The following is a 26,337-nucleotide window of genomic DNA, read 5'->3' on the forward strand; positions in this document are numbered from 1 at the left end:
GAAAAGCATCTTGATATTGGAAAGTGAAGTTGTCCCTGTAAAACTATCTGCTCCAAGTTCACTGTGAGACACAGTTATTGATTCAACCAAAACAAAAGCAAGATTGAAAAAGAAAAATGAGAAAATGAGAACTGATCTAAATGAGAAAAGAACCAAGCAATCCAATAAAAAGAAGGTACCAAGAATGAGAAGTGTGTTAGAAAATTAAAGTTTCTGTTGATTATAGAAAAGAAGAAACCTGATATTGCAAAAAAGAATGAGATAATTAGAAATGTGGAAGACTATTTAGTAATTTTTGCAAGAACGCACAACAAGAAGGAAAAACACAACAGTGAGAAAAGATGACAAAGAAAATAGAAAAAAGAAGCGTGAACATATACAAATAGGTAGATTTGTTTTTAAAATGATGTGAAAACAGGGGAGCTTCATATGGCTCATGAGGCCTCCGTGATCGTCCTCTGCCTTTCTTTCCCCTTGGCTCCTGACCCCCTAGTCACACCCACCTCCTTCCAGTTCTTCCATCCCACCCCACCCCCTTATGTCTAGGCCTTCTATCCCGCTAGCTAGCTCCCATTTATTAAACACTTTTTTCCTTCCTAAGTCCCACTTGATGTTTTAGCTCATGTCCTGTTTGGGGCCAAGGTTTGTTTAGGGTTCCTGCCTGTGTTGACAACGTGTGGGAACTTCCCTGTCCTCTCTTTTGTGTACACTTTATTGTTTCTAAATCTCAGACAGAACCTACAGACTTAAGGAAACAAAATCCAAAACTTCTCTGTTTAGTCAAGGTCAAGGTCACTTTTGTATGTGAATGCAAGTCATCCCTGAAAAATAAATTTGAAAGTATACAGCGGCGATATCACAAGAAGTATTTTCAAATTGACTCAAAAAGGAGGAAATAATGAGAAGAAAGCAGAAGTGGTAATTTGTTAAACACTTACAAATATGTCTGAAAATTATGGCTGAAAATATATAGTTACAAATTATATACCTATAACAATAATAAAAAGAGATAAAGTATAAGTTATAACTATTACAACTCTTAAAATAAATTATCACTTACCTACGTGGCACATACTTAAAATCAAAAGCAATGAACTGAAATACTATTTCAATCAATAAGGACTCAGTAAAAGACATATTCCCATGATTAATATACTAAAAGTAGTAGCTTACTTACATGACATCAATAACTGGTTAAAATGTAATGGGGAGCAATATCATTCACAATACCAACTAAACATAAAATATATAGTAATAACATTGAAACAAACTTATAAGACATATATGAAGTAATCGATGACAATCTTTTTTTGAGATCTAAAACCAGATTTGAATAAAATTAAAAAGGTACTGTGTTCCAGATAACAAAGGTTAAACTCTCTATAAGATTAAACTCTCTATACCCCAATGGTTAGAATTCTCTTAGAGAAAATAAAAATAAAATAATTATACTAAATCTATAATAGTCTTTAGTGGATAAGAGGGCTATTTGCTTCTTCAGTATATTCTATACTTCCCCAACTGTCTATAATAAGAACATGTTACTTGCACATCATTCATTATCAGGGAAATACAAATCAAAACCACAATGAGATACCACCTCACACCTGTCAGAATAGCTAAAATTAACAACTCAGGAAACAACAGATGTTGGCGAGGATGTGGAGAAAGGGGAGCCCTTCTGCACTGTTGGTAGGAATGCAAACTGGTACAGCCACTCTGGAAATAGTATGGAGGTTCCTCACAAAATTAAAAATAGAGCTACTCTATAACCCAGAAATTGCACTACTAGCTATTTACCCAAAAGAAACAAAAATGCTGATTTGAAGGGGCACATACACCCCAATGTTTATAGCAGCACTAGGGACAATAGCCAAATTATAGAAAGAGCCCAAATGTCCATCAAATGATGAATGTATATATATGCAATGGAATATAACTTAGCAATCAAAAAGAATGAGATCTTGCCATTTGCAACACTGTGGACGGAACTAGAGGGTATTATGCTAAGCGAAATTAGTCAGAGAAAGACAAATACCATATCATCTCACTCATATGTGGAATTTAAGAAACAAAACAGAAGAACATAGGAGAAGGGAAGGAAAAATAAGTTAAAAACAAAGAGGGAGACAAACCATAAGAGACTCTTGAATAGAAAGAACAAACTGAGGGTCACTGGAGGGGTATTGGGTGGAGGGATGGGCTAAATGAGTGATGGTTATTAAGGAGGACACTTGTTGCGATGAGCACAGGGTGTTAATTTAAGTGATGAATCACTAAATTCTATTCCTGAAATCGTTATTACACTATATGTTAACTAACTTGGATTTAAATTAAAAAAATAAATAAAAACAGTGGTGCAGCCACTCTAGAAAACAATATGGATGTTCCTCAAAAAGTTAAAAAAAAAAAAAATGCCCTATGATCCAGCAATTGCATGACTAGATATTTTCCCAAAGGATACAAGAATACTGATTCAAAGGGATACATGCACTACAATGTTTATAGCAGCATTATAAACAATAGGCAAATTATGGAAAGAGCCCAAGGGTCTTTGACTGATGAATGCATAAAGAAGATGTGCGTGTGTGTGTGTGTCTGTGTGTATGTATGTGTGTGTGTGTGTGTGTGTATATATATGTATATATATGTATGTATATATATGTATGTGTATATACATATACACATACATATATATGTATGTATGTATATGTATGTGTCTATATATATGTATATATATGTATATATATATATCACATATATAATATATACATAGATAGATAGACAATGGAATATTACTAGCCATAAAAAAGAATGAAGTCTTGCCATTTGCAATGACATGGATAGAGCTAGAGAGTATTATGCTAAGCAAAATTAGTCCAAGAAAGACAAATACCATATGATTTCACTTATATATGGAATTTAAGAAACAGAACAAATGAGCACAGGGAGCAAAAAAGAGAGAGAGGCAAAGCAAGAAACAGACTCTTAGCTATAGAGAACAAACTAATGGTTACCAGAGAGGAGGTGCATGGGGATGGGTTAAATAGGTGATGGGGATTAAGGAGGGCACTTATTGTGATGAGCACTGGGTGTTGTACTAAGTGTTGAAACACTAAATTCTATACATGAAATTAAAATTAGTTTAACATTGACTAACTAGTTTAAAATTAGTTAACTGTATGTTAACTAACTGGAATTTAAATAAAAACTTGAAAGGAAAAGAAAGGGAAAAATAGTAGTAAATAAACTGTAATGACCCTTAATCTTAAAAACATAAATTTAATATTGCTGTGTTTTGAATATTATTAATGTATAAGTTTTACTTTATTATCTCTCAATGGTTTTTCCTAAAAACAATACAGTTTTACCTTATCTCTATAATGTAGAGAGTATATTTGTATAAATGAAGGCTTTCTATCCATTTGCATAACCATTAGTGTGCACATATGTTTCTTCAAATGTCTTTCTCAGTCCTTTTATTTGCCACAGCTCAGAGGAAATATCCAGACAAAATTAGGTTTTAATATAACAGTCTTCATTACTGCATTAGTTTGATAAAGTGTATTCTAGATACAATGGGGAAAATTCACCTTTGGATATTTCTATTTTATTAAATAAAATGAGATAACAGTACTGTGATGAATAGGAATCTTTTTTTCTGCTCTCCTTGGCTAATTTCTTTGCTGCCACAACATCCATTCTTTAGTATCTCTTCTTAGGACACAGCATCCTTCAGTGAAGGCCCGATTTCCATGTAATTAGTGAGACAATCAGTGCCATCTATTATCATCAGTCAGATGCTTCTCTACATAATAGGGACTAGGCATTTGGTCCCACTGGCAACGGTTCTGTGTGAAAAATTAAAGTGCCCCAATATGTAAACATTATTTCAGCTTAATGCTATTACTTTATTTGGGGACTTTAAGTACCAAAAAACATCTGTTAAACTACCAAAGTTCACATTCTTACGAATGTATTCTCAATGGGCAGATGACAAATTAAAGTTTCACTGTTCTCCAAGTGAGAATTTTCTAGGATTTTGTAATAATGGTAGTCTAATAATCTCCTTTACAGCAATGGTAAAGTCATACACCACTGTTAGGCTTTGAATTCCTTCATTAGATTAAATATTTAGGTTCCACAAGAGACAAAAGTAGATATAGTAGGTGGGCTCAAAGAAAATAAGAAGAAACAATGACTTTGTAGGGAAGAATCATAGAGAAGTGATCCTTGTAGAAACTTATGAATTATTTAAATGGTGGTAAAAACTCACTGAGAAAACTACCAGATGCTGTTTATAACTCAGGACAACGACAACAACAAGAAGAATAAATGGCACAAGTTCATAACAAGTATGGACAAGAAGCTTATACACATATCATTAAATTCTAGTGCAAGATAGTAAACTTCATCTCCTTGGCTAAGTTCTCATTAAAAATGATGAAAAAAAAAATCACAGAGATGGAAAGCAGGAAACATTGCTATTCTTGAACCAGAAATACTATGACATAGAGCAAACAGCACTGGAATAATGGAAATGCAGGTTGAGGAGAAAAGCAGAATGGAATTCAATATAAATGCAAGAGAGAGCATTTCCTGGGATTGGTCCAATCCTTGACAGGGAAATCCAGAGGAAACCCAAACTCAAAGGCAAGAGGTACTAGGACAAGAAACTGACTGTGGAGCAACCTGGAGGTCCCCCACTTCCTTTAGTGGCTGACTACAGATTTTTCCCTCAAAATATAGTCCACAAGAACAACTCTCTAAATTAAGTCGAGAATCAACTGAGGGGAAGACAGATCCTGATTAGGTGTGTTGATTTGATAGAGGAAAGTGAAGCAAATTTCTAAATGCCTCAGATTTCCTCAAAGTGCGTGGAGAAAAACAGAAGGAAAGGTCACTCCACATTAACTGAAATACAGTACAGTCCTGTCTCCAAATACAGCATCCTTTCTTAGACCTTGAGAGGGTTCCTAGTTTGCCCACCCACTCTGAAGGGAATCCTAGGTTTCTACCTGATCCTGCCTATATACCCACATAACACTATAATCAACCCCTACCTTCTTTCAAAGGGAAAGATATGTGAAGAAAATCAGTGGCATAAAAAAGAAAAAAGATGAAATAATAGAAAAAAATATCCATAGAAGAATCAGAGTTAATACCAGAAATGTAAGAGAACTTTAAAAAACTGTCTAACTAGTATCTTCAGAAAGATTCATAAAGATATTCTATATATTGTATCCATTAAATGAGAGCACACTGATATGGAAAAGGAGAAATCAGAAAATAAAAGACGTATTGAACAAAACAAATGTGTTGTCAAAATAGTGAAGTTCATGTACCAGTTTGAACAGTATCTCCCCAAAATTCATGTGCACCTCAAACCTCAAAACATGACCTTATTTTGAAATACCATCTTTGTAGAGATAATTAGCTAAGCTAAGATGTGGTAATATTGGATTATTATGGGCTATAATACAATAATTGGCATCTTTATAAGAACTAAAGGAAACACAGAAATGCAAAGGGAAGACCAGCATGTGAAAACAGAAACAGAGATTGGAGTGATGCATCTACAAGCCTAGGAACCCCCAAATTACCAGCAACCACCAGAAGCGAGGAGAGAGCCATGGAACAGTATTTCCCTCAGAACCTCCAGAAGAAACCAATCCTGCTGAAACCTGAATTTCAGATTTCTACCCTCCAGAACTGTGAGAGAATAAATTTCTGTTGCTTCAAGACATCAAGCTTGTAGTAATTTGCTACCGTAGCTTTGGGAAAATAATCTAGTCAGTTAAGCGCTATAATACTGCGTTTGCAAAGTGATATGGACATTCAGGAAGAAACTAACTACTTTTGAGAGAGTTTAGAAGGTGTCAAGTAAGACTTGATAATTACACAGGATACTAAAAGATTGAGTAAACCTATTACAGCCAGGAGGAGAAAGTATTCCAAGCAGTAGAAAACTGTATGCAAATGCAGAGCAACGTGAACACATACCTGAAATTCAGAAATGGCAAAACATGTGGTCTGACTTCAGTCAGTATTTTACTGGTGGATTATGAGAGGTATTATTAGAAACATAGGTAGTGGACAGATTCTGAAGAGTCAGGCAAAACAGAGTATACCTCAATATGCCAGCCATAAAGGGATTTTAAACAAGAAAATGGCATGGTATATTTATGCTTTTGAAGGAATTACTCTGCCTTGGACCTGAGGTCACCATCTTCTTCCTTGCTTTCATTTTGTTTTGCTTCCTCACTACAATTGCTCCTTCCTGGACTTTTTTCTAAAGGAAATATTTATTTGAAGTAAGTTTGTAAGGAGTATTTAGAGCCACAGAATCTCACTAGAATTTTTTGGATCCTCAGTTCAGTGTAAGCTTCTAGCTTTGGAGTCTACATTAGATAGTCAACTTAGAAATTATGCAAAAGTTAATATTTTCTTGGGCCTCAAACCAAAATAATAACAATGCAAAGCTAACATTTCTTCTAAAGAGGACTTCTTAGTCCTCACCACCTTTTTATGGTGGGGAATTATTGTAACCAAAAATTTTAAGGGACATACTTGCATCTAATTTCACAACCATAAAATCTATGAAATGGCTGTCTATAATTGGGCAATTGGTATTGAAATATAAAATAAAACTTACAGAACATAATACAAAATATTATAGTGTTAAATCCCTTGAAAGAAGAACTACTGATAAACCAGACTTTTAAATCACGTAATCACAGAATCTTGGATTAGAAAAAAGTCAGAAGGTTTTGCTTATCTCACTGTGCGACAAAAACTAGAAAGACATTCTTGATTTCTCTCTCTGCCTCATTCACTGCACCTAATCAGTCAACAATTCCACTTTAACTATGTTCATTTTACTTCATCCGTCCGGCCACTGTCTTAATTCATGTCACCAGTATTTCTTACCTGGATTACTACTGCAATAACATGCTAAACTACAGTCCTCCTGACAAATTTGCACTCCTCGGCACCAGCCCAATCCCCTCTTCAGGTACAAAGGTTTCAGAAGGATATTCCCAATTACAAATCTGTATGCCATTGCTCCATTAAAAATTCTTCAAGAGCTCCCTCATTACCACCAGAGGAAGACCAGACCCGCTCAACAGAGCTTACCAAAATTCTGATCCAATCTCAGCTTCTGTCTCCTGCTACATCTCGCGATCCCTTACACAGTGCTGCAGCTGTCCTGAGTTACTTACAGTATCTTGCACAGACCATGCCTTCTTTCCCTTCTAGAATTTCGTGCAGGCTTTCTCTCCATCTGAAAAGTCCAGCTACCTCCTCTCCATCCTCTGGTACCAAGAGAGACATTTCCTCCAGGAGGTTTTTTCCAACCTTACCAAGACTGTGTTAACTTCCAAAATACGCTACGTCTGCTTCTCCTGGAGATCTCATGTCATTGCACTGTCACTTCCCTTTTGTTGTTCTCTTCCAGGAGACCACAAACTTCTTAAAGGCAGGAAATATGCCTTCACCTTGCCAGTTGCAAAATGCCTGGCATATAATACATACATGTTAGATATTGTCCTAATTAATCACTACTTATTCTTGGGGGATAAAATTGAGTACCTACAATTTCCCAGACAGTTATCCAGTATCCACATGAGAAATCTCAGGAACAAACAACTTATATTTTCATGAACTTTCTAAATTCCAGAAAGCTTCCTCAAATTGTGCTATTGCAACCACACCGTAATAGATGATGATGATGATGATGATGATGATGATGATGTTGAGAGAACTGACATTTACGGAAACAGGCACTATGCTGAATTCTTTTTTTTTTATGTTGGTTTTTTTTTTTTTTTTGAGACAGAGTGTGAGCAGGGTAGGTGCAGAAAGAGAGGGGGACAGAGGATCTGAAGTGGGCTCCAGCTGACAGCAGAGAGCCTGATGCTGGGCTCGAATTCATGAACTATGAGATCATGAACTGAGCCGAAGTCAGATCTCAACCAACTGAACCACCCAGGTGCCCAAAGAATTCTTAACATGAATATACTCAGTCTACTTTCATAACAATCCTTTAAGTCAGATACTATTATTTCCAGTCCAGATGAAAAGTAAAAGGGTAGAGAAGCAAATTTATGAAAGTTACACAGCAAGCAAATGGTGGAGTCAGGATTCAAACTCAGCCAACTGAGTCTAGCCCTTAGCATTAATTCACTCCCACCTCAAAACCAAATGTCAGAGAGCCCGTCTTTCAACTCTTTGGCCTTAAAAAGATCTGTAATAAAATAATAATAATAATAATAATAATAATAATAATAATAATTAATACAATTAAAAAATAAAAATCTAGTGAAATTTGTTTTAAACTGGCTTCCAAATTCATCTGTCAATGGAACTCTTTTGAGGAACAACCCTTGTTAATATCCTGGAGAACTGCAGATCTATAAAATGCACTTTGGGAAATAATGGTCTAAGCATGATTATTGTCCTAATTCACTGTTAAATTGCATTTGCTCTTGCAACGGTCACATCAAAGTACTGGCATGTACTGGGCTAGAAGCCAACTGCAGCCCCAAAGATGCTCACTTGATCTGAATCTTATCCAGATCTGACTACTGAATTTGAATCTCTGGAGTGAAACCCAAGGAACAAAATTCAGTCATCATCTTACATTATTTCTAGGCACATCTAAGATTCAGAACCACTGTTCTGGAATACACTGTGTTTTCCAAATAATAGTGTTCAGTCTTGCCCTGGACTGGGTATCTCACACCTTATCAGGAAATCTCCTTTCTAAGCCTTTCACTTCCAGATCCTTTCACTTCCAGTTTCAATCTTTCTTACCTCTCAAGCCTCTTCTCTGGCCCTCTGGTCTTTCTAGTACCATGGCATGGCATTCCTCCATGTTTGCACACTACTCAGTTGACTTTCCTCTTGATTGCTGGAAAACACTTATCCTTTGGAAGTTAACTAAAATGTCATCTCCTCTGTAAAGTGGGTCCCTCCTCAGTCTGTGTGTTCATACTACACTAATGTCTCTATTGTGGCGTTTAATGTATTGTATCGTAACTATGGATGTACAAGTCTTCTTTTTCAACAGAATACAAGTGTCTTAAAAGGAAATGTCAAACTTTAGCCCTTCTTGCTTACTCAGTACAAACTAGTCCTGGCCAATAGTTGAAGCTCAATAATTGTCAGCTAAGAGATTCGAAAGCATTTTAAAGCTTTTGTCTTTGGTGCTTGGTTCTTGTCCAGTTTGTTTAGCTAGAGAGAAATGTAATAACACCCGATGACAACACGTTATTTCATAAGCCAATCAATACAAGCTAAGGGAGAGGAAACACAAAAGGTTGTTGGTAAAGAAACCAAACGCTGAACTGAAAGTCAACTACTCAGAAATAATGTTACCAAGAAACTATCTAAGATAGAGAAGTCAGATGAATTAAATCAATGATTGATAAATAAATAGAAGAATGAACAGATTTTGAAAACCAATACTCAGTACAGTAAAAAAAAAAAAAAACTAAAGAACTCAGACTGCACATTACAAATTGAATTGAACAGCACACTCAGTCACTCAGTTAAACAACCCTGTTTTTGTATTGAAACTAATCAATTTTGAATGTCATTGAAGACTATTAGTGAATTAAAATATGCTTGATTTCATTAACTTTCTTTAATTTTATACCTCTGGCAGTGTACTCTAAATATCAAAGCACCGTCAACACCTTATGAACCCGGAAATTAAGCATAAGCTCAAAATATTTCTCAATCATGATAAAGATATAATAGTCCTTCAACTTCTATATGACTGTGATAGGTTCACCAGGCCCGATCATAAAATTCCAATAGCTTAAAAAAAATACTTGCAGCTTACATTCTGTTTACACAAAAAAAGGGCCAGCTAAGCCTCTATTCTCTCCACTTCCTACTCAATTTATATGAAAGACAAGTTTTATTAAAGATATTTTAGAAACCTTCATAATGGCCTTCTCATTGCTTACCTCAAGAGAGAAGCAAGGCAATTCAGATGATAAATCAAACTATAATAGTAAGGAAGTTTATTCTTGCTATGATTACTTTGTTATTGTTTCCAATACAATTATTACACAATATTCACCTTTAGTAAATAGCACTTTATCGTAAATCAATAAACATAAAAATATCAAATTAAGCAACCCTATATTTGAATTTCTGTTGTATAATTTGCAAACACAGACACAAATTTTACATAAATTCTGAATAATTTCTGCTGTTTTCATTGAACCCAATCTGACAAACCACTCAACAAATAACTTTATTCTGGTTCAAACAGTTTTTGCTTAAACATGTTGTCTTAAATTTAGAATTAACAATATTATTTGGATATATCAACAAAATTACTTATAATCACTATTTTAAAAATGTATTTGTATTTTATCATTTAGTGAACAACTTAAAAATTCTGGACAAAGTATTGGTGTAAAGTAAGACCAAAAGCTGGCTTATTTTCATCTCTGGAACTCTCCATAGAGACATCTCAAACGAGAGAACACCTTCCATTGCTGAGGCAAAATCACAGAACACCAGCCAAGAAAGGCTATATTGACCTTTGCTTCAATTTTCAAAGATGTCAGCAATGTTGTAAGATACATAAAGAATAGCAAAACTCTAGGATCTGATAGCAAATCACCAGGGTCTTCAAACAGAAAGTAAAGAAGACATTACTGAGGCATCTACACAGAATTTTCTTGATACATGGAACGCTAAGGAAATGTCAGATTACAAAGATGTCCTTAGTATTATGAACTTCCAAAGGAAAAGGTCAGTCAAGTGACTGCATAAATTATTTAGAGTGTCTTTTCCCAATACCACCAGCGACACTTTGGCCCAACTTCTTCTGTTTTGGTTCCTGTAAAATTCATTCTCTCAAACACCCCCAAATTTTAATGCTGTTTTACATTTCATCACAGTCTGGTAAGCACCACCTTTGACAAACTGTCCACTGAAGAAAGGCTAAAGGAAAAGTTTTTCTGCCCTGTATTTACTGACCTGACAACAACATCCAATCTCATTTGCAGATCTTAACAAGAGCTCCAAACCTTTCACTCCACTGACTCACCCGTTATCTTGTGTAAAACCACTATAATCTGGTTAATTACATGTGAGAACACAATGCTCTATAAAATATATTAACCATTACTAACAGAGTGAACTAGGTTCACACTGATAGATTCCCAAGGCAATAAATCAAGTAAGAGTAAAGAAACATATTATAAAAGGCACACACACACACAATGGGATAAAGGGAAATAATAAGAGGTAAATGCATAAGCAGGTTAGTTTTGAGGCCTTAAAGGTAGTAGAGCAGTAAGATGTAGAACTGGTAGAGAAGGCAGCAATGGAAGGCTGTACCTGGAGGGGAGTCTGGAAATAAAGTGAACACATAAAACAGTAACCATTTCCCCGCTATGACTAAGCAACAAAATAGGGAAAGGGCAGACCTTACCCATGCTATTCTTAACATGCTTGCTGCTTCCTAAGAGCTAAAGATTGCACATCTAACGTTAAACACAGTGCAGACTAAGCAACTGAGATTGAATGGGATAAATCAGAAGGTCTAAATTCTAGCCTTGCTACTGTCGCAAGCTAGCCATAGCTATGAACAAGTGAGTTGCCTCTTCCATGAATTGAGGCAATTGTGCCAAGTGATCACCAGTGTCCTTCCGATTCTATGTCTAATGAACACCAGAAGTCTGTCATATATAACAGTAATCAATCTCACTTAAAAAGCATATATTTTGGATATATATACGTATAATACATACACACACGCACACACACACTAATATTCTCAAATCAAAACTTCAAGCCATACTCCTACAAAATTCTTTCATTGCTTAAACATATAAAAATTTTATAAACCTATCCCCTGAGTACGCATCTATGTTAACGACAATGAATGTATCCTCTTTTTATGTAAACATGTATATCTTGAAATAGAAAAACTATTTTCCCAAAAGAGAAATATAGAACACTATATAATACATATATATTTACCTTTAAATATTCTTCATTAATGGGTACATTAAAATATAAATTTATTTTAAGTATGTTAGACAGCATTCTATTCTCTATGTTTATTCTAATAAAAGGAGTTATGAAAGATATTAGAACTCAATAATCTGACATTATTTTGTAAACACTTAAATGTGTGTTAGGCATATCTGTAAATCCTCAAGTGAATAAGACTTTTCCCTCTGTATAAGATACAGGAAAGGGAAAAGGATGGTGTCTTTGACAAGACACTTTTCAAATGGAAATAAAACGGAGATTATCTAATCAGTTATCCTTGTGGTGGATGGATATACACCTGCACTGAATCTCAGATTTAGGAAATGACGGAGCCAATCATCTTTATGGGTTTCATGGCTGAGCCACAGCAAAATGATTTCCTGAGATCAATATGTGGTTGAGGGAAAGCTGTTTTCAATGGGAACAGGAAGCTAGGAGCTAACCTGTTTCTATGGTAACCAGAGCAGCAGCTACCCAACAGCTGTAGGGAAAAAAAAAAGGGCAGAAAGTTATAAGTGTGAAAAAAACAAACAAGAAAAAAATCAATACTGGTTTACCTCATTAGTGTAATGGTCCTTAGAGTACAATCACAATGAGGGCAGACATTGTGTTTCTCCCCCGCCCTCTCCCCAGGGTTTTTAGCAATCAGTATCTTATTTTTCCTCCAAACCTCAAAATCTAAAAGCTGGAAAGAAGTTTGGACACTAGCTAGCCCAATGTGTCATTTTCTTTTTTCCAGAATAAGTCAAAGGAAAGCAAGACTCAAGAAGATGAAGTAAATTCTCCAAGGTCACACCACTGGTTGTGAAATCTAGTTTAGTGTGTGGGTCTCATATATCCCACCCAGGCAGTTTTCCAATACTGCTTCCATATATTCTCTCCTCCTGCTCTCTCCTCCACCTAAATACCCACATTTTAGTCACTTTCTGTGAAAACATTGACTATATGATATTAAAATTAATGACCACCCTTCAACCTATAAGTAAAAGCAGTGCTATCTATTCATATATATTTATATGAGAGAGATTGCTTTTTGAAAAAGAGTCTGAAATTATGTCCTTCATACTGAAAAAGAGTCCTTCATATTTCAAAAAGAAGTGGATTAAGTTTGTATAATATATTGATGGTTATTGTTTACACTACGTTGCCGCTACATATTTCCTTCTGGAGATCTGTGCTTATCTTTCATCAGTCCTTTAGTGCCCTTTACTATTTCATTTAGACATGTTTTTAAAGGTTGCCATAATAAAAGGATATGACTCGGAAGTTCAAAAAATATGAGGCCTGAAAGTGCATTTTTTGTAGTAGTAAAAATAAATGATAATGATATACATTGTCAAATGGGAAAGGTTGACCTGCATGTTTCTGTATAAGGCTACACATTCCTTGTGTTCAGCTGCTTTGAAAATAAGGCTCTCAACAGAGAAGAAGAATTTCTTTGACTTGCATTAGTTTTGTCAACTCAAGTCTACAAATGAGCTTTTAGCAAAATATCACAGAATAAAGTCATACCTAATCTTTCCAACTACATTCACCTTTGGCATGCCTAATACTCAGCAGTGAATTAAATCACCTAGTTTGTGATCAAATACACAACTGAAAATATAATTTTCCATTGAACTTACTTGATTCTTTTTTTTTTTAATTTACATCCAGGTTAGTTAGCATATAGTGCAATAATGATTTCAAGAAGGAAGAACTTATTTGACTGTTTTAATGATGTATTGAATTAGTTACTCTCTGAACCTATCCAATACTCAGAATAGAAGTATAAAGTTAATTACTTTGTGAGCTCTACAGTTAGCGGCCTGGAAAGAGTCAAAGGACACTTACATGTTTATATGGGCAAATGCAAAAACACCAGACATTACAGCACACTTTTTTCAGGGGTCTGAAGTTTGGATTAGTATTGTCATATAGTTGGCCATGACTTTTAATTAAAATGGAAAGGAGATGAGGACCCTAAATAATTTGGTTGTTTTGTATAAGTACAGCCTTCATCACATTGTCCAACAATATTACAAAGACAGAGCCTATAAATCATTGTAAAAACAGAAAAACCAAGATAACACTTTCATCATAAAATAAAGACTAACAATACCTTAACACCACCATTTCTAAATAGAATGTCTTCCTGAATGTGTCAGGCAATATTTCCATTTTTTTTTTTTTGAAGAAAATTTATCTATAATATCCCTGGAATTTTTTTTGCATTTCTTAATTTAATAGATAATGTTTTTAGAAAATGTTTTATTATAAATAGAGTGGTGAGATTATTGAGGGCAAAAGACTATATCTTCTCCATGTATTCTGATAACTGACATAGTTGAGTGACTGTATAACCAATACTCACTGATTAAATATTCTAAAAATTCTAATAATTGACAATAATTTTTTATGAACAAGCTATATTTGGCCAATAATACTTTAAACTTCAGCAATACTTACAGAAGAAATATTAATACTTTTTTCTTTAATCTTAATATGTGACTCAAATAGTCCATTCCTTAAGCGTTAGACTCAAATCTGGCAAACAGTTATTTAGATCACTTCTTTCCTATTTTATCTGTGGTTTGAGGAAGAGGAAAAAATAATCCATAAAAAGTAAATTAAATATGTACAATTCTGAATCCAATTCTATATATTGAAATTTAAATTTTAATAGTTTCAAGGAGTATATTTTAATAATTCTGTGGAAATAAACTAATTTAAAATTACTAATGAGTATTTTCAAAATCTAACAAATGATTGATTCCCTATCATAGCTCATGGATGATTCAGGATGATCTGCACATAATAATAAAGGCTGGAGAACATACATAAAATGATCTGGACCCAAAGACCAAAAAGCCAACATCTTAAATGTGGTTCCATGGCAGTTATTCTTTCTATGCTCTTTAAAGGTAAAAGAAAAACAAAATGCCCTATCACCTAACCAAAGATAAACAAGTGACCGAGGAAGAGCGAGGAGAAACATAACTGCTTTCAGCTCCTTAATATTGGGAACAAATTATTTAAAATATTTTGATTCTGGTATGTTGACCTTATCTTATTTTTTTTTCACTTCTAAAAAATCCAGAAGTTCAATCAAAGAATTTCGGCCTGGCACCTGTCCACTTACCTACGATATAATGTTTTCAGAAGAAAGCACATACAACCTTCATTTCTCTTAAACTTAGATATTAAATTGGGAAATATACAATGCAAAACATTTTCACAAATACATCTACGCATCCTTGATTTTTGCTATTTGTAAATTTCACCCAATGGCATCAACAGAATAATTTCTCCTTTTATTTCCTGATCTCATTTTTTTTCAGAACAGGTTTCCATGACCACTTATATTTGATTTCTTATAAATTTCTATTTGGAATACTATTCTTACAAATTCATTTAAGTATAAAATATAAACTTTTTTACCAAGTTAACCTGAACAATTTTGACCTTTTGAATATGTATTTACATCATAAATTTAAAGCAATAGAGGAGGGAGAAATGCCAACCAAAACAAAAAGCAAGAATACAATGTTACAAAATTCAGTTAATTATCTATCCAGTTCCTATCACTGTGGTTTCATTCTGGCACTTTAGTTCATAAAAGTTAGAAATAAAACATATCTGTTATATAATTGAGCCAATCTCCTCAATACTGGGAAAAGATAAAGACATTGATGACAGGTATAAAAAATTGAAATAGGAATTCAGCCAGTTAAAATTGTTCATCTCAAGTATATCAATAAAAGATGAACTAATGTAAAAAAAGTAAAGAGGGTTTATAAAAGTTAAATACTTAACTTCTACTAAGAATGAGACTTGTGGAAGTAAGACCACAGCTGAAGCAAACCACTTGATAATTGACTTATGTCTCCTAGAATCATGTCCATGCAAAATATTAATTTCATCCTGTTGACCTCCCAATGTAATATTATTTATCAAACTAGTCAGATAACATTAAGTCAGGCCATCATCTGAACTAAAAATGTTCATATAAAAATATTAAATCACATTTCAGTAAAATGGTGACTTCTGATTACTCTTTTTAGGCAACCCCCAATAACTTGAAAAGGGATTTCCCTGAAGACAAGCCCCACAAATGTTAGCCAATCTGAAAGATAGCAAAACATCACATATCAAATGGTCAATAAAAATGCGAAGTTCAAACAGGTTCAAGAAGTTAATTCAAATCCCGTATTTTGACTCTAATGGTGGGTGGTGCAGGGTAAAACCTCTACCAAAGACCTATACCGAAGGTCATAGATGACCTTTCAAAGTTAGAATTCTAGTAAGCGTCTTATCCTGCATTAAATCTCAAGAGCAACATGATCTGCAGATTTCATAAACCAGTCAGTTATAATCAGTGGTTATGGTAAAAAGGGCCTGGGGAAGACGTCATGAGACCTCCAGCATAATTTTGGATCTGCTATTAACTTGCTGTATGACCTTGGCCATCACTTAGCATCTGCAGTCTTCATTTTCCTCATCTATAAAATAAAGGGTCTTCATGAAGTGACCTCAAGGAAACTTTCCAGATCTGTGATTCTCACCTGATTCTACTTCTAATGGCTCTTTGACCTTGTGTTAATCTCTAATACATCTGTGTTCTTTCCTCACCTAAAATGGCTACATGTCAAACCCTACTACTGTTACAATGAAATCTTAGGAACATTTTTTTAAAACTATTTTCAAGTTAATAGTCTACCCTTTAATCAATAATCAATAAAGTCAATTTCCATAGCAATAATAAAAATGAAACACCATCTTAAAGTTTTTGCTATGTAATCTAGGCCACAATGAAATCTATTATATTATCATGAGGCAAGATAATAAAACATTCTGTCTTTTTTTATAGCATGCAATCTGGAAAAAAAAAATCACACAATGAGCCTGAAAACAAATTCATATTATCTTTTTAGCCACCAAGTGGAAAGAGTACTGTGGCACTCAGCTGGAATAAAAAACAAAAAAACAAAAAAAACAACAAAAAAAAACCCAACCACAGATGTGATGGTCATGAGTCTTTGATTTAATTTAAGTAAATATGCACTTGTTTTTGTTTTTGTTTTGAAATCCAACTCTTGTTGAATTTATAGAATGGTCTTAACAGGAAGAGTTCAGAGTTGAAGTTATTAATTCCATATTCAAACACTAAAATTTATGTATGCATTTAAATGCCAGATCCAACAGAGGAGCAATGCTTAAAATTGTCTCATTCATATTCTATTTCAAACTGAAAACAAAACATATCCTCAGACTTCTACAGTGGTATCAGAAGCACATCTTCTGACAAGTTATCAGATAGACAGCTGCACAATATCTCAGATGCAGAGACTTCTGACATACAGAAAAAGACAATAATGAGGATGGAGCCATAGTGAAGCTGCCTTGGGGGTATTTTTTCCCAGTGTCAGAAGCAAACCAGACACACGCAGTTGCAAAGATTTAACTAAATACAGTACTCTGTGCTCATGTATAATTAAAAAACATTCACATACTGTATAATTTTTTGGTTATTTATATTTCTTTTATTCCCTTTAAACTGGAGAAACCAGTATTGGTTACTTTTATAGTCCCTTCATGGGATTCTGGAAAATTAATTGGGAGTCTCAAGGACTAAATTTAAACTGTCATTCAAGCTAGAAACTGAAAAGAAAAAAAATGAGGATGGACTCACAATCTGAAGAGTAAAATAAAGTTTGCCACAATCTAAATTACCCAGATTTAGACAATCGGACTAACCTAGCATCACCAAGTGACCAATTCAGAGTCAACCTGTAAGAAACACAGATACAGCCCAAGGGGAAAACGACCAGCTCCCAATTTCAGCGTGCAGGTGGGGTCCCTGCTCAACTCACTGGGACAAACAATTCAGCTTTCTTCCCCCTTGGAAGGAGACAGGCCCAAATAGCACTCAGGAGAGTCTCTTCACAAAGCGATCCCGCTGGCCCACCCTCTCCCCACCCAGCCACACAGGTATATCCCATTTTCCCTTCTCTGTCTTCAGATTAGATCCCTAATTGGAGCCACTGCTCTGAGTGGGTCAGATGTGGCGTGTCAGGCCTTCCTTACTGAAAATGTCAAATCGTGATGACCAGAAGGCCTAAAGAAACATCCAAACTAACGAAAAAGTTGGAACAAAAGAGTCAGGAAAAACAAAACAAAACAAAAAAAAACCCTCAAGGTGAAGCGCGACACCAGTTTCAGGACAAGGTTCCGGACAGACTTGCACCGAGAGGTCGACCTTTGCCCTTCAGTTCCCATCTGCCAGAGTAAATCTGTTTGAGTTGAGGACAGGTGGAGGATGGAGGGGGCGGGGAGGATGGCGGCCAGGGTCCCGGAGTTTACCTTGCACCAGATGGGCTGCTAATCTCATCCTTAGGGAGCCCAGGTTCCCTTCTCCCTCCCACCCCCTCCCGCACCCCAGAGGCCCTTGGTGGAAGAGAACCGAGAGTTGGGAAGGAGCTGGAGCAGAGGGAAGGGGGCGGTTCTGGCCTTACCCTGGCGGCTCTGGACGAGTAGGGGTCCTCGAAAAGGGCCCACATGCGGGGCTGCAGCCTCCTCCAGCGGCCAGACTTGCCGTCGGGCCCCCCCAGGCCCGCGGCGTCCTCGATGCCCAGCCTCTTGGCCGCCAGGTCTTCGTCGTCGCCGGGGTCGCCGCCGATGAGGTCGGGGGTCTCGAAGATGTCGAGCGCCTCCTCGGCGTCGCGGTGCTGCCGGTAGGTCATCCAGCAGCAGGGCTCCACGTCCGTCTCGTCGATGCCCCAGAAGGCCAGCTCCTCCTCGAAGAGCGGCCCGCACACGTCGGCGGGGCAGTGCAGCTTGCCCGTGCGGTAGTAGTTGAGCACGTAGGCAAAGACGCCCGGGTGCCGGTCGAAGAAGAACTCGCGGCCGCCGCCGCGGGGGCTGCAGTTGCCCGCGCCGCCCTCAAAGCAGCCGCCCGGCCCGGGAGACAGTGGGGGCGGTCGCGGCGGCGGCGACAGCGAAGGGGGCGACGGCTGCAGCTTGTCGCCCGCCGCCGTCAGGCAGTCGCCCGGGGGCTCGGAGGCGGCGAGCAGGGCCAGGCGCGTCCCAGGCAGGGTCTTGAGGGTGCTGCGGTAGGTCTCGTGTCGGGTGCCCCCGACATTGAGGATCACCCTCTCGTTGTTCTCGATCTTGCCCATCTCTGTGGCTCAGACATGACTGGGGGGGAGGCGAACACAGCGCCAAGTTAAAGATCTCGGCCGTCAGAGCCGCGCCGTGACCCCCACCCCCACTCCCAGCGCGAGTCCCAGGAGGCAGGGCTGGAGAAGGGCGAGGGGCAAAGGACCCTCCCAGGAGGAAACGCGCGCCCAGCTCTGTCCCCGCCTCTAGCAGCACACGTTCCCCGGGCTTCCAGAAAACTGAGGTGGTCTAAGCTTCCCTAACCTTCCAGGACACCTTCTTCCTGGCCTCCCACCTTTCTCCCCTTGCTCTGATCTCTCCTACTTCGTCTTTTCACCCTTCACTTCCCTCCCCTCTCACAAATAACCGGCTCCTAGGTCCTAACCCCCACCCCTCCTCTCTCTCCAGACCCCTCCTCCCTTGCCCCCTTTCTCTCCTCCTGCCCTGGCCCCTCTCTTCCGCTTTCCTAGACCCTCTCTGCGCCCCCCCCCCCCCCCCGGCCTGGAGGCAGTTCTCTTAGGCAACGAGTTTCCTCCACGGAGACAACTTGGTGGTGCTGGGTGAGAGCCCCCGGACGGGGCGGGGAGCCCCCCAGTGCGCGCGTACCCTCGGGACTCTGGACGGCTCGCAGCGCCCCGGCACTCAGGGCACCCTTTGCGTGCCCTGTTCCCGGTTCACCTCCACTCTCCCTCACGGACCAGGCACAAAGACTGAACGCAGAAGTCAAAGCACAAAAATCTCCCTGCTGTTGCCTTTCACCAAGGAGACCTGTGACTAATTTCCTGATCCAATTTCCTTTTCACATTATTGTTGTTGTTGTTGTTGTTGTTAATATTATTATTACTTGGGAAAGGAAACCACTAACTAGGATACATTTTTTGAGAATACGAGTGATCAACGCATCCCACCCCATCCCCCCTTCCCAAGAAAAACAAACGCCTGGGGGATGGAGGGTGGGGGCTTGCTTTCTAGGAGGGGCGAGGCCCTGGGAAAAGCCGCTGGAGGCACACCCCCTGGATCCCTGAGCTGACAGCGTCCCGGTTTCCAGTCTCCCAGCCACCTCTCCCCAGGGCTTCACCTCCACATTCCTATTGCGGAATGTGGGGGGATGCCTGCCTGCAGGGTCAGCATGCCCTTCCCGGCAGATCACCCCCTTCCCCTCCCGCCCCCAGATACCTTAACGAGACCGACAGAAAAGTGGTTCTGCTTTGGTTTCCGAGTGGACGAGCTTCTCCGGGCAGCCGGACTGAGTCCTGACACCCAGCCGAGCAGCCCTGCTCCAACGAGAAACTACTTGTTGGCGTTTTCCGGGTTCAGGTGGTTGGGCCGCTCCTCCGGGCGCTGGGGTCGCGGAGCCAGCCCCCGCCGGCCGCCGGCCGCGCTCCCCGCCTTCATTCTGCGAGCTGCGGGCTCGCCCCGCGCCAGCCTCGGCGCCCAGAGTCACCATCGCGCAGGGCTGGGCAAACCATGGAGCTCGGGGCGGGTCCAGCCGGCGCTCCGCGACCCCGCCGGGAGCGGGCACCGCGGCTGGCCGTGGCCGCGGCGGAGCTGACCGCAGGTCGGGAGAGCTCGCCCACTTGCTGGGGAAGTCCCCCGGCTCCGACCTGGACCTGCAGGTTTTGTTTCTCCCCCGAAAGCAGCTGCCGCTAGAGCGGTCCCTTCCGCACCACTCGCCGTCAACCACCAGCGCCAGAGCACAGAGCTCGGGAAAGGGTGGGTGGGTGGGTGGGTGGGTCTGGGGAAGCTCTCTTGTACCAACCAGGTTCATATATTTTTCTTCCGTGAAGCTCTATCCCCACCCTCTCTGGAGCTTCTGCCTGCCTTATTTACACCCCACGCTCCACACCCTTTCTCTTCCCACTGCCCCACCCCTCCCAACAAGTGACAGAGCATCTCTAAGACCAATTCCATTTTTTTTTTTTTCCTTAATGACAGCTGAGAGGAGAGAGAGGTCTACTTACAGGTGACAAGTGAGTCTTGTTTCTCGAGTCTTACACATGGCTCTGGCTTGCTCTTTCCAGTCAAATGTAGGTCTCCAGTCACCACATCATGGTTACATAAAACAAAACAAGTTTAAAAAGTTTATTCCAGGAACATAATGCTCTAGCAAGTGAATATTCAGGGTTCTCTATCAGAAGCTACAGAGGCGAGCTACAGATATCCAAGTACCAAAGGAATTATCTAATTGCTCAATTCCTCTCTCAAATTTTATTGGGCCTTGTATAGTTTGCTAGGGCTGCCATAACAAAGTACCACAAACTGGACTGTTTAAACAGTAGAAATATTACCTCCAAGCGCTGGAGGTAGAAGGTAGAAATTAAGGTGTGGCCTAGGTTGGTTCTTTCTGAGGGCTCTGAGGATTGGACTTATTCCAGGCCTCTCTCTTTGGTTTGCAGATGGCCATCTTATCCCTGTGTCTCTTCACATCATTCTCCCTTTTATGCAAGTCTGAGTCTGTCCAAATATCCCTTGTATATAATAACACTTGTCATAATGCAACAGGGCCCACCTTAATGGCTTCATCATTAAAGACCTATCTCCAAAATAAGATCACATTCTCAAGTACTGGAAACTAGGACTCCAACATCTATCTTTCTTTCTTTCCCTTTTTCTTTCTTTCCTTCCTTCCTTCTTTCCTTTTCTTTCTTTCTTTCTTTCTTTCTTTCTTTCTTTCTTTCTTTCTTTCTTTCTTTCTTTCTTTCTTTCTTTCTTTCTTTCTTTCTTTCTTTCTGAAGGGGGTAGTGCTGGGATACAATTCAACACATATCAGTTCATACCACCAGAGTGTGTGTTTCTGTGTCGGTGTGTATATTGAGAGAGAGAGACTCTATTCCACAGGTATAGCTTAAAAGTATTGAAGGCCATGGAGTAGGTAAAACACTGGGTTGTGCGTAGGAGGAAGTCTCTCTCAAAAAACAGATACTGATATTGACACTGTGATTTGGAAAGTATAAGAGTTACGAGTTACTAATAAAAAAGTTTTCACAATATACAGGACTGCAAGATAGGCAGTTAAATATAAATAGTTCCTTAAGAAAACACCTATATTTTATGATAGTAGATGACTAAACAAAGTAAAGAATTAAAAGAAGTCTGAAAGGTCATCAATGTCTAAACTAATATAAGAAAATATGGCATGGATACATTTGTAAGAAATTTACTAACAGTATGACAGTAAAAGTGTAGTAATAACCTAAGGAATAGCTATATGGACCCAGTCTTGTGACAACTTAAATTTGCTTTACTAACACACACTCACACTCAAAAGTATAAAGCTTAAATGCTGAAGAAGTGATTGTAGTTTAGCACTATTATCAATGATTGAGGCATTTCTTAAAATAACAGTGATAGTAAATTTCAGTTGCCAGGAAATTTCCAAAGAAAAATTATATTCTAATTATAACATGTGTTCTCATATTGTCTAGATGGTTCCTTATATAGTTTAATGTAAATTCAATAGGGAGAAAAAGGCATATGGTTTGCTTTAAAATAAATTAGCAATAGTAAGTGTAGTAGCAGAAGCATTTATAATAATAGATAACATTTACTGAGATCTTACTATGTGCAAAATGTTTTACATAAATTACTCCTTCTAATTAAAATGGAGGAAATATTCACATTAAATTACAAGACTTCCAGAAAGTAACTCATATAGATGGCAGAAATCAATAATGAAAACCTTCAGCTTGATAATATTAAATTTGTATTTTGAGGGATCTATAGAGAAACCAAAGGAAAGGGGGGGGTGATGCAAAGGAATCGTGGAGGGGAAATGAGAAAACAAAGGTCTAATGAATCAATTTGAGTCTAAGTTTATATAAGCTATCTAGAAATAATCACATTGACAAGAGGATCATCTTTTAGAAGAATTCACACTTTTCTTGTGATTCATAAAGGATTAGATGTGAAATTCAAGAACAGTTCAGATAAGTTTGAAAATAAGAAATACGGAAAGATAAAAGGATGAGATATGCGTATCAATGAAGAATTGATAGAAAAAGCAGTGAATGAAATACAGTCTCTTTTAATTTTTTTTCTGGTCAATATAAGAGGCGAAGATCCTAAAACAAATATTCAATCTTTATTATGTAAGACAGGAGAGAACAGAAAACCCCTCCAGCTAACTAACTCCCTGATGCTTCTGTAAAAGACAGATAAAAGTGAAAAGAAAGCAAATCTTTGAAAGATGGCAATGGAAAACTGAGGTGGAAAAAACAGTTGTGGTTTCCTTTGTTGGTCTGTGTGGAGCAAGGATTTAAAAGACCATATGGACATTACCCCTGGCGGAGAAGCAACTGAAATGCTGCTTTCTTTATATCCTTGAGTCAGCATCACAGAAGGCTATGGAAACTGAGCACTGCATCACCACCAGAAATGTGGCTTGATCTCATTAAGCCACACTGTGACTGTCACAATGACATACTTGTAAAAGTTTAACTCTTGAACAAATTAACTCTTATAAAGTTTACTGTAAGAATTTTAAAAATATTAGTCACCTTCAAAAAGCAATATATTCATGAGCAAAATGCCTCTGCAGATTAAGAAACGGCCACAATTTCCCACCCCACCCTGTAGATATGCCCCCTTGTAATGTGGCTTTGCATCTGCTCCCATCAAGTCTGTTTCTCCAGCCCCTGAATCTGTACTGGCTTTGTAGCTTCCCTTGGCCAACAGAATGAAGTGGGAGTGATGTACCAGTTTAAAGCCTTGGTTTCAAAAGGTCTTACATACTTCTGCCCTCTCTCTTTTTTGGAACCTGACCCTAGTGCTGTGAGAATAAACCTTAGCTGGCCTGCTTGATGATGAGAGGCATAAATACCAGTCTCTCTCTCTGTCTCTCTCTCTGTCTCTCTCTCTGTCTCTCTCTCTCTCTCTCTCTCTCACACAGACACACACACACGTGAGCACGCAAGCACACACCTTTGATACAAAGAGAACCACCATTAGGAAACAAGTCAGAAGATATAATAGAGGAAGGATTTAAAAGAAACCAATACCTAAAAGAAATAAAATGCCCTCGACAGCTAAAACTTCTTATCTCTGCCCCTAGATGATTCACAGCTAATTCCTAGAAGCAGAACTGCCTTGCTCTTATGCATGTGTCCAGAAGAACTGTCCAGCTGAACTTAGCCCAAAGGCACTGACCCACAAACTTATGAGCTTCAAAAAGACTGTTGCTAGGCTATTAGGTTTTGGCATTGTTTATTTACCAAACTGATTCATCCTCCTCTAAGCTCCTTTTATCTGAAAAGTAAAAAAAAAAAAAAAAAAAAACTATGAGCTTACTTACCTGCCCTCTTAACAATAACATTTATATCATATATTGTGAATTCTAAAAGAAAATCAATAAATGATATATATTTTCCTCATTTCATACATTTTTGAGAGGCAGTATTTCACAGTGGTTAATTCCACAAGCCATGGAGGCAGGTAAAATGGAGTTCATCTTCTGAGTGTTACTCACTAAATAAAATCGCACAGCTCCTTGAACCTCAATTTGTTCTTCTATAGAATGGGGAGGATGACACTATAGTTAATATGAGAATTAAATGATATAAGGCCAATAAATACTTAAGAAAGTTGCACATTTTAGGCATCTATGTATAGTAACTTTTATTGCCAAATAAAGAAATTTCACACCAAATAACATAGTTAATGACTGACAGAAGCAGGACAATAAACATATTCTCTGACGGCAATCCTAACCCCTATCTGTTGTACCATCCTGCTTTGTACTGAGGTCAAAACTAGCTCAAATACCAGATAATTCCATAGAGATGTAATGAAACCAAAATGCTAGAATTTTTGTAATAAGTCTGCATCCTCCTCAAATTATTTTAACTTAAAAATATATGTACTGGAGTGCCTGGGAGGCTCAGTCAGTTAAGCATCTGACTCTTGATTTTGGCTCCAGTCATGATCTCACAGTTCATGAGTTCAAGCCCCAGGTCAGGCTCTGTGCTGACAGCATGGAACCTGCTTGGGATTCTTTGTCTCCCTTTCTCTCTGTCCCTCCCCTGCTTTTGCTCTCTCTCTCAAAATAAATAAATAAACAAATATATATATATAGACCACCTTTTAATGACCTATTTTATGCAACACACAATTTTTTTTAAATATCCAGAATAGTTATTTGTGACAATTATGATAAGATGGATGTACATTTGAAGAATTCATGGATTACTAATTTTACAACTTGGTCATTTGATTTGCAAGAAATATTTATATATTTTTGCATTGCTTGTCAAGAGCCAGAATCTTTGCATAAATAACCAGCATAACAACATAGACAGTTAGCCAATTTGAGCTTACTGTATACTTAGAAAATTAATGTGCAAGAGTGCTGAGAAAAGGCATTTTACATCGAAGGAAGGGAAAAATTTTCCACGAATATAGGATGATGTTGACTGATGAACATTAAAAGCAAGAGTTGAAAATAGCCTTCTTGTTGCAAAAAATTCTGGGCCATAGTCCTCTTCACCAGCCATTAATTTTAATCGATTATGATAATAGATAGATGATAATGATAGGTTAGATAGATAAATGATAGATAGGTAGATGGACAGATAAATGATAATAGATAGATAGATAGATAGATAGATAGATAGATAGATAGATAGATGATAGATAGATAGATATAGATAGATAGATAACCTTAGTAAATGGAGCAGCCCATTATTCACACCACACTACTTGAAGTCATTGTAACTTACATAGGGGGTAAGATGCAGTAGTTTTTTCCTAGGATGACTGCTCTACCACTAAGTGTTAAATTTTTGGCAGATATCAATAAAGTGCACTTTACTTTCTAATGTTCCTATTCCTCAATAGGTCACGGATGCTAGATAAGACATTTCATTAAAATTTTATAATCTGTATTTTTAGTACTTTCCTGCCTTCTATTGCTAATTATTTCATACTTGTATGACTTACTCTACAACATTATATACATTTATAGATTCACTCTCTAAATTTTCTTTGTAACTCCCCAGCCTTAGGAGAGCTCTATGCTTTGAAGTGCATCAGACTCCCCTGAGAAGCTTTTTAAAATGCAAAAGTATCCACCCTGAGATTCTGATTCAGTTCATTTGTTCTGCACCAATTTCTGCAACTGGAAATCTATGTTTTTTAAAAGCATTCTATGCTTCAGGAAATGTCCATGGGAAGCTATAT

At 38.0% G+C, this 26,337-nt stretch overlaps 1 protein-coding gene across 14 annotated transcripts in view; it reads right to left on the reverse strand.

Annotated features, from left to right (window-relative positions):
- The window catches only part of KCNC2 (potassium voltage-gated channel subfamily C member 2), a 196,528-nt gene extending 175,084 nt beyond the window's left edge, over positions 1–21,444 (reverse strand). For 12 of the 14 annotated variants that reach the window (XR_008300350.1, XM_027071239.2, XM_027071241.2 and 9 more), the window contains exons 1-2: positions 20,341–20,480; positions 18,522–19,203 (exon numbers count right to left, since the gene is read on the reverse strand). Coding sequence is in view for 13 of the 14 variants with exons in the window: in XM_027071239.2 (XP_026927040.1) it covers positions 18,522–19,184 (663 nt within the window). In the remaining variant the exon portion in view is untranslated. Of the gene's footprint in view, positions 1–18,521; positions 19,204–19,770; positions 20,304–20,340; positions 20,481–21,125 lie in introns of those variants that run through there. The other 2 variants (XM_027071227.2, XM_027071228.2) reach the window with 2 other exon arrangements.
- Positions 21,445–26,337: the final 4,893 nt, after the last annotated feature.

Source organism: Acinonyx jubatus, chromosome B4, assembly GCF_027475565.1.
Source record: "Acinonyx jubatus isolate Ajub_Pintada_27869175 chromosome B4, VMU_Ajub_asm_v1.0, whole genome shotgun sequence".
Lineage (NCBI taxonomy): Eukaryota > Metazoa > Chordata > Mammalia > Carnivora > Felidae > Acinonyx > Acinonyx jubatus.